The sequence below is a fragment of the Scomber scombrus genome, chromosome 17 (assembly GCF_963691925.1).
Source record: "Scomber scombrus chromosome 17, fScoSco1.1, whole genome shotgun sequence".
Lineage (NCBI taxonomy): Eukaryota > Metazoa > Chordata > Actinopteri > Scombriformes > Scombridae > Scomber > Scomber scombrus.
In genome coordinates, this window is record NC_084986.1 from 6,625,081 (window position 1) to 6,637,889 (window position 12,809).

General features: G+C 40.6%; 2 protein-coding genes across 2 annotated transcripts; both read left to right on the plus strand.

The window, feature by feature from the left end:
• The first annotated feature begins 5,616 nt into the window (after positions 1-5,616).
• On the plus strand, positions 5,617-8,914 carry LOC133997694 (thrombomodulin-like). Its single transcript, XM_062437385.1, has one exon. The coding sequence runs from the start codon at positions 5,728-5,730 to the stop codon at positions 7,318-7,320; it is 1,593 nt and encodes a 530-aa protein (XP_062293369.1). The 5' UTR covers positions 5,617-5,727; the 3' UTR covers positions 7,321-8,914.
• Positions 8,915-9,904: 990 nt separating this feature from the next.
• On the plus strand, positions 9,905-12,111 carry thbd (thrombomodulin). The gene has a single exon (XM_062437289.1). It carries the CDS (start codon positions 10,109-10,111, stop codon positions 11,744-11,746), a length of 1,638 nt encoding a protein of 545 aa, XP_062293273.1. The 5' UTR covers positions 9,905-10,108; the 3' UTR covers positions 11,747-12,111.
• Positions 12,112-12,809: the final 698 nt, after the last annotated feature.

The following is a 12,809-nucleotide window of genomic DNA, read 5'->3' on the forward strand; positions in this document are numbered from 1 at the left end:
ATGAATATTCATTGTATTATTATGTTGGATACAGCATGACTCGATATTACATTGATCATTTCTTCCTCTTTTAGTTAATCAATATATCAATTAATCAATTAAAGCTTGCTCACATGTTGTTCTTATGTACAGGAATGCCACATTGAGCCAGCGTCTAACTACAAATGAGGGGCATCTCATTTTGGATCCTGATAACGGTGAAAATATTAAACGTGAAAAAGTGTCTTTAGTACTGAAAATGAGACAGTAACAGCTCAAATTAATGAAATAATTTATTAAAGATAGCAAATTAAGTAAACTACGAGATTTAGTAAAATGAACATGAACCAAGGCTACACCAAACACAATTAAAAACCCAAAACACAATAAAAAGGCAGGAGAAAGAGAGAGAGAGGAAGTCACACAGTTTATACAGGTTGCCAACAGGTGAATGCAATCCCTTGATGAGGTGGTAGGGACCAGACTATCCAGGAAATCTGGGAGGAGAGAAGCAAAGGCAGGAAAGAGGAAGCAGAGGCAGGCCAACACAGTTACCGTTAAAGCCAAAGGCCGTCACAATAGTTTAAGGATATTGAATGGAAATTGATTTTATGCCTTATAAACAGTAATATATTAATCACCCGGTGATCGAGCGTCACTTCCAGAGCACTGTAATCAAAAATTGTGTCATGCAACCAAGTAAAAGTGCTCCTCTGTTTGAAAATGAGGAACCTATAACAGAGCTGCTGCTGACCAAGAGATAAGATAAGATGAAAGGAAAGATTACCTGGATGTACGAGCCTTTTACAGAGGACAATGTGACATACAGTACGTCTTTGTTAATATAGACACACAACAAGAAATCTACAAAACAATCTAAAACTCAATAGCAGCAAAACTAAATAAGGTCTCTTAAAGGCATCTCCTTATTGTGAAACTCCAATTTAGAGATTAAGAAATGTTTAGTAAATAAACTGTATTAGAAACAGGAAAACACTTGAGGTTCTGAAAGGGTTTTTTTCTTTCTTTCCTGTGAACTGAGGTTGTAAATCAGCATATACTCTTGGCGTGTTTATCCAATGACAAACCACTCTCTGGAGAGGATGTGTGGCATTGGAAAGGTCTTCTGTCAGGTCATGTGCCCTCTGTGTTTGAGAGTGTGTGTGTGTGTGTGTGTGTGTGTGTGTGTGTGTGTGTGTGTGTGTGTGTGTGTGTGGGCGGATCAGAGGAGTCATCAAAATACCACATTCGTTATCTGAAATGGCGCTACATCAGTGGTGAAAGTTACGCACACGTGTTTAATCTGTTGTCATATTGGCATACCTCTATGTTGTAGCTAATCAACAGTTTACATTTTAAGACATTTTTCTCTACATAATTTTATAGGCCTTAGTATAGTGACTGCCAGCCTGTGCAGAGTCTCTCTCACCCATCTTTAAACACAGCCACAGTGGAGTAGAGCATCAAGGATTCCCTCCGAAGCTGAGTGACATATTTAAAAATATCGATATTTAACTATGAGCTGTTTGGCACACCAGCCTCCAGTCCAATAATCCAATAATATTATACTATGAAAAATATCACTAACTCTCTGTTGAGATGGTACAATAAATAATATATAAGAAATGTTAGTAATATTTATAGTATTCATAAAAAAAGAGGAAGATGCAGATGATTGTACATGAGTTGATTCATTGTGCATGCACGTAAAGAATTTTGATGACTCATTTCATCCTCCGTGTGTGTGTGTGTGTGTGTGTGTGTGTGTGTGTGTGTGTGTGTGTGTGTGTGTGTGTGTGTGTGTGTGTGTGTGTGTGTGTGTCTTTTGATCCTAATCTAGAACATGGAAACCCTTCCTTTTCCTCCTCTGGCTTTTGACAGCTCTCACATCCAAACTCTCTTCAGTCCAATGAGTCCTTGGCCCAATCTTAACACTGTTGGCAGCTACTGTGAAAAAAACAATGAAACTTTAGGTTTAAGGTTAGGAAAAGTCTGCTTCCATGCTGTTATTGATAAGGAGGGTCTGGTAGAGAGTAAATGAGACTGTAAATGCAGAAATATTCTATATATAAATCCTACTGCTACTGTTTGTTGCATTGTTTAGCGGTGGGCTCCTCGAGGGGCTTAAATAAGGGCTACATAAGATTAAATCATGCACAGATATTCCAGTACAGATCCAGATTAATATATATATATACCTGTAAATGTGGATATATGTCTTATCTCTTTAAGTACTACAACAACTCTCTGTGTTGGTTGAACCAGGTGGGGAGACTGATATTCTTGAAACATTATGAATCAGTTAGGTTGCGATGAAGTCAGATTTTGGCACAAAGGACTGATGACAACATTTATAAAATATGTAAGGGGGTATAGCTACATATATTTATTAGCTTATCCACGGTCACAGTTTCAAACAAACTGTTCTACAGCCTGTGAAAAAGTGCATTCAGCAGTGCAGCTCGTTACCATAGAGCGCAGAAAACATCAGTGAAGCATCCGTGATGTTTCCAGGTTTCATCCGCTGCCGGCCACATTTATCTGTCACTGGAGACAGAAAATGTCTTATTCAGGCAAAGTGGCTGCACATATCAACAAATCACAGTCATATTTCTCTTTTTATCAACATTAGCAACTAAAAATATTCAAGTTAATGAAATTATCTGATATTAATAATAGCCACCAGAGAAAAATGGCTGTGAGAACTCCATCTAAACCTTTTGTCAGTGGGATGGGGGCTACTGAGCAGTGATGAATGTGTTGGTGACTTTTTAATGTGGGGGTGAATGCAGATAACTGTCTTGTATTATCTGTAGTGGGCCTGTGCCTTCTTTTTACTGTGCCGAACCAACGGGATAATGAAGCTGACCTTAACATTTGGGCATTTATCAGGCAGCAGGAAACAAGGAAGGCCTTAATAGGTCAGGCAAGTTGCTCTAACAAGTTTAAACACAAGTATGGAGCAACGTCAGAAATACTGAACAGAAAACAAGAGTCAGGACCATAGTCAGGATGTTGTTAGTGGCACTGACACCAAAGCTTGTAAAAGCATTGCATAGTTTCTCTTTGAAAACACAGTGAAACTGATTTTGGGAACAAGCAGGCTTTGGTTATAAAAGAAACAAACAATCCTCAGGCACATTTTGAACCCTCCCCTTGGATAACTCAGTGTGGGCATTAAAGATAGATATCAGATAAAAAAATATATTTATGGAGACTTAGTGGGCAGGGTTGTGTCACCAAGCTGGTTGTCTTAAGATTACACGGGTCTGTGTATCACTGTATTGGATTGAATCCATGACGCCTGCTGCCTGGCATCCTGGCAACGGCCAAAAAGTTAAAAAAGAATAAAAACATTGAGTTAATTATTGTGTTTCCACTGCATGAACCTCGGTCACATCCCCTCCACCCCGTTCAATCTTACCGCACCCACTTTCATGTAAGGAGGCACAGAAATAGCAGTCAATACTATGCATACAAGGTTTGAAATGTTTGTCATCACAGTCATTTGTTGATTTTCAGGCGTCAGAATACAAATAAAGGCGTGTGTCTTGGCTGCGGTTACAGCTGGAACTCATTTAGAAACGTATTTATTTTACCACACTGAAATATATGGTTGATTTGACATTATATCCACTGACTCACTATTTGTCATTTTGGGAGGGTATCAATCAGATGTGATCACATTCCTGCCCTTCCACTTCCGCCAAAGCTACATGTAGACACATGATAGCTTGAGCAATGAAAGCGTACAGAAGACGTGTAATGAGGGTCTCGTCACGTTTTATTTCTGCCCCATTTCTATGGGAGGTGTGTCCCATTTTTTCGTACTTCCTCTTCACAATCCTCGTCACTTTCTCCCTGAGGGAGGTGGAAGGCATTTCTATTCCTTCTCTGCCGGCCCCACCAAGGTGATTTAACTGTTTGACAATGATGATCGATTTATATTGACAGTAAATCTGACAATAGTGTCTACTTCCTTGGTTATTATTATACCTTGAGGAAGTTGGTCTACCTTCGGAACCATGACTCAGTATCTATCCTGGAAGGAGCATGTCCTTCCAATAAAATGATACAATAGGTCGTAATATCAGATGTTAAAAATGAACTATTTTTGAGTTACACAGTTAAGATGACAGATATATAAGGTGGCAAATCTCCATATTCAGAGGTGGCAGGTTTCACAGATGGATTCAATGGACCTTCCGTTTTTTTTTTTTTTTTTTAATTTAACTACAATTGTTCATTGTCGACATGATGACAAATGTTGACCAACTTTAAGGAAGTAGTGACTTTAACCCCTACCACATTTCAAGTGATCATTTTAACCCAAACCATGATGCTTCCCGGACCAAGGGGTTTTTGTATCTGACCGTAACCAGACATTGATGCACTGTTAATATAAAAAATAATTATTAGTGCAGCTTTAACTATTAAAGTGCAAGCAAGCAGTAAAGGATCCTCATGAAGAAAAAAATAAAATTTGGATAAATTTTCCCTTATATTGTCGTCATTAAATACTGCCAGGCAGCGACTCACATAACTACGCAACTCTGTCTTATATTGTCTTATACTGGATATGCACTATAAGGACTGTGTGCAATATTGTTTTGTGGACGAGTGAGTGGGTTGTTTTATACTGTTTTATGTCTTATGTGTTTTTATATGGGTGTTTTTTTTTTGTTTTATGTGTTTCTTCTTTCTTTTTTTAATTATGTATTAGCTCTTTTGCACTGCCAAGGACTGCACTAAATTTCGTTGTACCTGTTACAATGACAATAAAGATATTCTATTCTATTGTGTTAAATTGTTAATGTTTGATTTAAGCAGCATTTTCAGTCTGTATCTTGGTATCAGGTGGGGCAAAATCTTTATTTCTTACTAGAGACTATGAAGTAAGAAGAACATGTAAGAACATGCAGTAAAGCTGTTCTAATCTTGAAACTTAGATTCAACAGGATGTTGAGTAATAACAAAATTATATTGACATAATATGGTAACTTGAAAATACACTCATGCCCCCAATATATCGACTTATTTCAACTGGCTCTTTACTTTTCCTTCTTAACCTGCCAGGATGACTTAATGACAATATTTTTCAAGTCAAATATGATGTAAGGGTCAACATGTAAGGTTTTCTCTCTCGATTTTAAACTGTAGGTTCACCAAAGCAACTGAGAAAGCTATACACTTGATTGTTTTACAATGAACAATTTGCTTCAAAAGCTCACATAAATATCTTGACGTATATATTTTTTGAAGCACACTCCTCAAATTATGACAATAAATAACAGTAAAGACTTGCCTATAGTCCACATGCCAGTCCATTATATAAAAGTTATTGGATTGTTCTTTGTGGCAAATCTCTCATCCAATGAGAATTCATTGGTCCCATAGCTGTCACCCATGGGAAATGGTTAGACTGGGTGGGATTTTGTTCATCCCCCTCTTATTAAAAGTTCATGTGCGCGGGCATGTGTGTGTGTGTGTGTGTGTGTGTGTGTGTGTGTGTGTGTGTAGTGTTTGTGTGTGTTTTGATGGGCTCGTTGCTTTGAGATAAGGCTTTTGGACAGCGTGGGGGTTGAGTAAGCAGACCAGGACGGGACTTCCTTCCTTATACGTCGGCAAAAAATACAGTTGAAGGTCTACAGTATAAATGGGGACCTTGTGGAGCTTACAGTTACTATATCAGCTTCGGATCGTCGAACACATAAGTTTAACACTATCGGCAGCTTTTCAAACATCGACATGACTTCTACAACACACGCTCTGCTTATTTGCGTGACTTTCCTCTGCGGGATGGAGGAAACAGTCCTCTCCCAGCACGGACTTTGCGCCGGGAATCAGTGTGTTGCAATTTTCCAGGAACCTAAAATTTTTTCTGAGGCACAGACAAAATGCAAAAGCTCGGACGGAAAGTTGTTCGAGACAAACTCGGACTCGCAAGTGCCGGAGAGGTTATTCAGCGGGATCAATGGTAATTTCTGGCTGGGGACTGCAAAGAAATCGGCAGGTTCCCAAAGCTGCTTTTCTGTCTATGCGCTGGTGGGACATAACCTCACATCTCAACAGAAGCCGTGTGAAAAGAAACTGGATGGATATGTGTGCCAATATCAATTAGAAGAGCCTTGCAGACGTTTAGAGGTAGACGAGGGCGCACTGGTGAGGTACAACACCTCTCATCAGGGCTTCGAGGTGAAGGATTCAGAGACGTTTCCACAAGGAACCATGGCTGTAGCGGAAAGGGCTGGCGTCAAATATCCGGACACGAAGCATTTATGTTTCTCTAAGACATGGTTGCGGGCTCCCTGGAATTGCGAGGTGATGCAGGGCGGCTGTGAGCACGGCTGCAATTCTACAACAGGCTCTTGCAACTGTCCCACAGGGGAAACTCTCCATCCCAACAACATCACCTGCACCGAAGATCCGTGCAAAGAGTGTCAACACACGTGCCAAAGGGGGGTCGACACACACGTGTGCAAGTGCAACACGGGTTACAAGCTGGCGAAAGATGGGAAGAGGTGTGTGGACATCAATGAGTGCAAGGAGAAGAGCCCCTGTACAGGTGAGGGTGAAGAGTGTGTGAACACCGAGGGAGGGTTTCAGTGCAATTGCAAAGATGACTACGTGAAGGAGGATGGAGTGTGTGTGAATGTTAGTATCTGTTCTAAATGTGAGCACATGGATTGTGAGAAATTAAATGGGATTTATCAGTGTAAGTGTCGAGAGGGGTTCAGGGTGGCAGCGTGGGACCCCACCAAGTGTGAGATAATCTGCACAAAGCAAGACTGTCTGGCCAAATGCAACTACGAGGCCGATAAGGAGCCTATGGACCAGGTCTGCTACTGTCCTGAAGGCTACATTAAAGACCTTCAAAACAACACTGTTTATTGCACAGACATCGACGAATGTGACACTTACCCGTGTCAACACACTTGTGAAAATGTGTTTGGTAGTTTCAGCTGTAGCTGCAATGAATATTACGAGCTGGATAGTAATGGACATGATTGTGTACCACGCACCACGGACTACTATGACGGCTCAGGCTCACCTCCAACACTCCCACCAGAACAACCAACCCCGCCAGCCAGTCCGCAACCAGCCATACTACCGCCTTACATCAAGACCGGTAGCATCCTGGGTATAACCCTGTTCATGAGTCTGTGCGCGGTGCTAGTGTGTTTCGTGGTCCGAAACATGTTCAAACGTTGCAGCAAACTTGAACTCCCCTCCATCAAAGGGGCTGATATAGATATCTTCTATCTGCAGCAGGTGACCACAGAGACGTATAAGAGATTATCCATTGACAAACAGTTTAAAACCGACTCACAAAGACTTTAACCACACCAATGAAGATATATATGCTGCTTTTCGAAATTCTTCTCGTCATATTGCACTGTTTTCGTTCCTCAGAATTGATATGGGAATTATTCACTGTTATTCATAGACAGTGATCTGATGATGAGAAACCCAATAAATTAGGCACTGTATAAATCATAGCAGTGAATGCACATGAAGATATGGGGACTTTAACAGTTTATTCAATGCTTTCTGAATGTTTTTCTTTTTAAATTGGGGTTTATTTGATTTATGATCATCATCTACTTGAGCTCTTAGATTACCTTTTTGTTACAGAAATAGGAAAATTGGTGTTTTCTCTCATTTAGATCTATTGTTAATAGTAATATCTGATGAATAAGATGCTAATATATAATAGCAATGGCACTAAAAACTTAGTATGTACACTTTTTTCCGATGATGGTGTTTCTTAAAAGTGCCAGAAATTCACCAGTGTAAACCATACATTTAAAGAACACTGTAATCTCACAAAAATAATGCCCTCTGTTTTAGTCCTTTAATATAAAAGAGTGCCTTGAACTTCACTTGAGTACAAATAATCTCATGTAAGTACAAGTATACTGTTATATTCCTCATATTTCTTGTTAATATATTTGTGAACTGTAGTTCAGTACAGTATGTTCTTTATGTTTTTTTACTCTTTGATAAAATAACACTAAGTTTTTCGAGCCTTTTTAAGTTCAAATGTACATTATTATTGTTTTAGTGTCTAACATGGACACAATGACTCACTGTGACTGATTTGCTTGTGAAACATTCCTGTATTTCATGGGTTTAGATTTAGGACTCTGAGCCAAATATACGGCAGACAATATAGTTCTGAAACAGACGCTGTCTATTTGTTTTGGAATATATTAGTTTCTATAGAAAATGCACTTATGCACATCAAAGCAAATGTTACTGACCACAACCACACTCTTTCCTTCAAAATAACATAAATCAACCACAGTGGTTCCTTTAAAATCAGTCAGTATTTCTTAAATGCCATCAACACTGACAGATGGAAGCTCCTTCATTTTTCTGAATGATAGTTTTGAAGTAAATCTGCAAATTCTGATATATTTGAACGTCAATCCATCACTTTACAGGGCTTGATTTTCTGCGGTAAAATGTAAATATGGAGCTCCACATTCCATTTAAGGTGTATTATCGGTAGTAAATAAAGCAATTTTTTTGTGCATCAGAACATAAGAAACGCAATGCAATATTCACTAATTATCCTGTGGTGATGCTGTAGCTCGCTCACACTGACATTTGCATGAGGTCGAAGGATCTTAACTTTACTGTATAACACACTGGTCTTGGAGCCACAGATGCTGCACTTCAGACTTTAACAGATCAATTAAACATGAATGTAAAACTGTGCTGCTATGGTCTAATTTTATAATGGAGGCTTTTACTGTATGAAAACACAATTGTGTCTCACCCATTTGTTCCCAGCCACGATACTGTATTATGTCTGTATAACAGGTTTATTGCAAGCTTACACTTGCTGCAATTTTTTGCCTTTTTGATGATGAATGTATTGCTGTTGAAAAATAATGTAAAATAATAAACCACTGAGCTTAATATTAGACATTTTTGTTCTGTGTTTTTGCATTCATGCTTTGTAGTTATCATAGAACTATCAGAGACAGGCTACACTGAACCAGGTAGATGTTTATACAGATAAATATGCATGAATTAGAGGTTGAAGCTGAACTCCTACAATGTTTTTTTTCTATGTAAAGCAAAACTTGGCAACACCCCTTCTCCGTTTTATTCCCCTCCCCTTCCATTGTTATTTCCCCCTTTTCCATATATCACTTATATATACTGTACATGGGTTGGCTGCAGTCCCTATACAACACACACACACATACACAGACACACACACACACATACACAGACACACACACACACACATACACACACACACACACACACACACAGACAAACAGACACACACACACACACACACACACACACACACAGACAAACAGACACACATACACACAGACACACACACACACACACACACAATGACAAACATTCACACATACACACGCACACACAGACAAACAGACACACATACACACACACACACACACACACACACACAGACAAACATTCACACATACACACGCACACACAGACTACATGTTAGAGAGTGGGGTAGATGTAGTTACTCTTGATGTTGATACTGGCACATAGCTACACATAGCTACTGCATCTAACTTTTCTTGAATGTCTGCATTTCTACACTTCTTGTGTCAGATGAAAATGTTTTAATATGTTTTTAAATTTTCATTGTGCTGACTTCTTTATTATTCTGCTCGTTTTTAGATATGATGGTGTTCATGCTTAGACAATGCGTTAGAAAGAGTGATTTCTGAGCTGTACATTTTAACCTGAAGACCAAAGGACTAGTGGAGACTGACATTTTGTGAAGAGTGGAGCTGGTTGGCTGCACACAGAGGGAGGGGCTATTGCAACTAGGGGGCGTTGGGTAGATACCCCCGTGCGTACCCCCAGCTTTGTGTGTGCGTGAGTGCGTAAACGCCGTGCGTAATTTGGGGATGTGGTCTTCCTTGCAAGTTGTGTTGTGGAGAGGAAGTTTGTTGCGAGACAGTGAGCGGCACGGCTGGCCGAGAACGACTTCCTTCCTCCGCCGGGACACTAACATGGAGTTGGGGGGTTATAAATGCGAGCTAACCACTGTCTCATGCAAAGAATCGCATAGGCTGCTGGAACGTGCAAGACCTTAAAAGGACGCAACCAAGGTTCAAATATGAAGGATGTTAGGGGACTGTTGGTCGTCGTGTTGACTGCCTTGATGGGAAGGGTCGGCGGGATAGAGCCGAGTAACGGATACTGCATTGGGAACCAGTGCTTCACGGTGCTCCACGATTCCAGCGATTTTGTAACCGCTCAGAATCAATGCACAAAACAAAGTGGCAACTTAATGACGGTGCGCTCGTCTGTATCCCATGATAGTCTTGTTATCTTGTTAGGGAACTCTACGGGGCGGTACTGGATCGGTTTGCATCGACCGACCGGCTGTCCCAGCACTGATGCTGCGCTGAGAGGCTATGAATGGGTGACTAAAGACAGCGAAAGTGACTTCTACAACTGGGCGAATTTTAACAGCAGCTGCTCGTCTCCCCGCTGTGTCTCAGTCGCCTTCGAGGATGATTTTAAATGGTTCCAGGATCCATGCGAAGGACAAGCTGCCGGGTTTCTCTGTGAGTACAACTTCCAGGAACCGTGTGAAAGTCTACAGGTTGCCGTGGACGAGACTGTGACCTACAGGATCCCCATGGGGTTTGAGGGCGAGGATTTGCTGTCTCTTCCCCCTGGAAGCATCGCTACTAGGATGCCGTCTGAGACCACATACGTGTGCTTCACTGAACAGTGGCTCCAGGCACCCTGGAGCTGCGAAATCCACGAAGGTGGTTGTGAATACAAATGCGCTGAGGACCCCAATAGTGTCCCCTCCTGCTACTGCCCGACGGGACAAATCATCAACCCTGCTAATAAAGTCACCTGCGAGATGGCCACAGAAGACCCGTGCCTGCACCTGCGCTGCCAGCACGGATGCTTCAAAGCCGGTGATTCTTACACGTGCATGTGTGACCATGGCTACAAACTGGCGCCTGACGGCAGGTCGTGCGTGGACTTCAATGATTGTAAGGACGAAAGGCAGTGTCCCGGTGAGAACTTCATGTGTGTCAACATTCCTGGCGGGTTTCAGTGCGCCTGCAAGGATGGATACAAGTTGATCAGCGACGTGTGCGTCGACGTGGACGAGTGCGTATCTGCCCCATGCGAGCACCAATGTGACAACTCACCTGGTAGTTACAATTGCTCTTGTTATGATGGTTATAAAGAGGATCCAGATTCCCCTAATAAGTGTAAACTCCACTGTGGTTTGGAGGAATGCCTTGCGATATGCGACCCAAATAATAAGTTCGAATGCTACTGCCCTGAAGGCTACATAGCAGAGGAAAGAGAGGACCATACAGTTTGCATAGATATGGATGAATGCTCTTTCTTTACTTGTGACCAAGGCTGCAAAAACTTATTCGGCAGCTATGTGTGCACTTGCTCTCGAGGATACACTCTAGTTGATCAGTTCAAGTGCGAAAAAAATGAGGATTGGGAATTAGATGAACACAGCTCCACAGCTCCAAACACCGTCACACCAACACCATTTATGCCATATCCAGATCCAACATTGCAACCCTCAGGGGTAACAGTGGGGGGTCTGGTTGGGATAATAGTGTGCACTGTCTTCTTAATTGTGCTGGTGGTTTTTCTGGCTCATCACTTCCTCAGCGGTAGAGGAAAGATGGAGAGCGCCGCTGCGCTCAAGGTTCCGGAGGGTGAGGCTCACGGTTTACACCGGGTGACAGGTGACATGAGTTAAAAAGACCAGCCTCACAGAGACAGTTAAAGCACGACATGTGAATGTACAGGTCAAGCCTCGAAAACAGAACTTCAGTGACAGTTTTGTAAAGGTTTTGGAGGATGCAAATTTCACAACAAGGAGGAATTCGACGGGAATGTGGTGATGGCATATGAGATAAGGTCACTATAAACTCACAAGACAACAGAAATAGTATACACATAGTTCACTGCTTTGTAAATGAAGACCGGTTTTATCTGCCATTCAATTCACATACAACATATGCAATGTAATACAAAAAATGACAAAGAACTTTGTTTTCTTTGAACTTTGTGTTGTAAAGTAGCCTAATAAATTGTAAAAATAAAAAACAACAACAATGTGAATGAAGATGTTTTCTATTCATGAATCGCTCAGACGTCAGCTCACACACAGACCGACTGCCCCACCGTGTGGAGAAAAAGGTGAATTACAGGTCATTCATAGACCACACTTTTATTGAAAGGATACTGGGGGAAACGAGCACATAATTCCTAAAATGAACCCCACGTAACTAAGTCCTCCTCACTCATTGTTCATCCAGCACACTTGAGCAAAGATGGATGAACAGTATTGTGATATTGACAAAAGGAATATTAGAAATACGTGAGAATTTTAAGTAAAAGATTTCCTTAAATGCATATTTCATTCTTGATTCCTCAACTCATGGTATGCATTTTATGAAGCTACAAAACCAGTCCTGTCTGTAATGTTTTAATAGTATTTATATATACTGCCTTTATTCAAACTTGAAGAAATCATTGAGGGATGACCCTCATTTACAAGGATGTCGAGTATAGTTTAAAATGAATTAAAACATAATAGAAGATACATGATCAGAAAAAACAATCAAATAAAACAAATATATAAGTACAGTTAATAAAAGCTATTTGATGCAAAAATAAATTCATTCAAACAAGTATATAAGATTAAATATACAAGATATAAAAAAAATGTATACATTAAAACAGGTACAAACAGAAGTTGAGGCTGGTGATCATAGATTAAAATTGAACAAGAATGATCAAAGTATTAATTTTAGGGT

Coding starts and splice junctions, on each gene's coding strand:
- LOC133997694 (XM_062437385.1), top strand. CDS start 5,728: ATGACTTCTACAACACACGCTCTGCTTATTTGCGTGACTTTCCTCTGC.
- thbd (XM_062437289.1), top strand. CDS start 10,109: ATGAAGGATGTTAGGGGACTGTTGGTCGTCGTGTTGACTGCCTTGATG.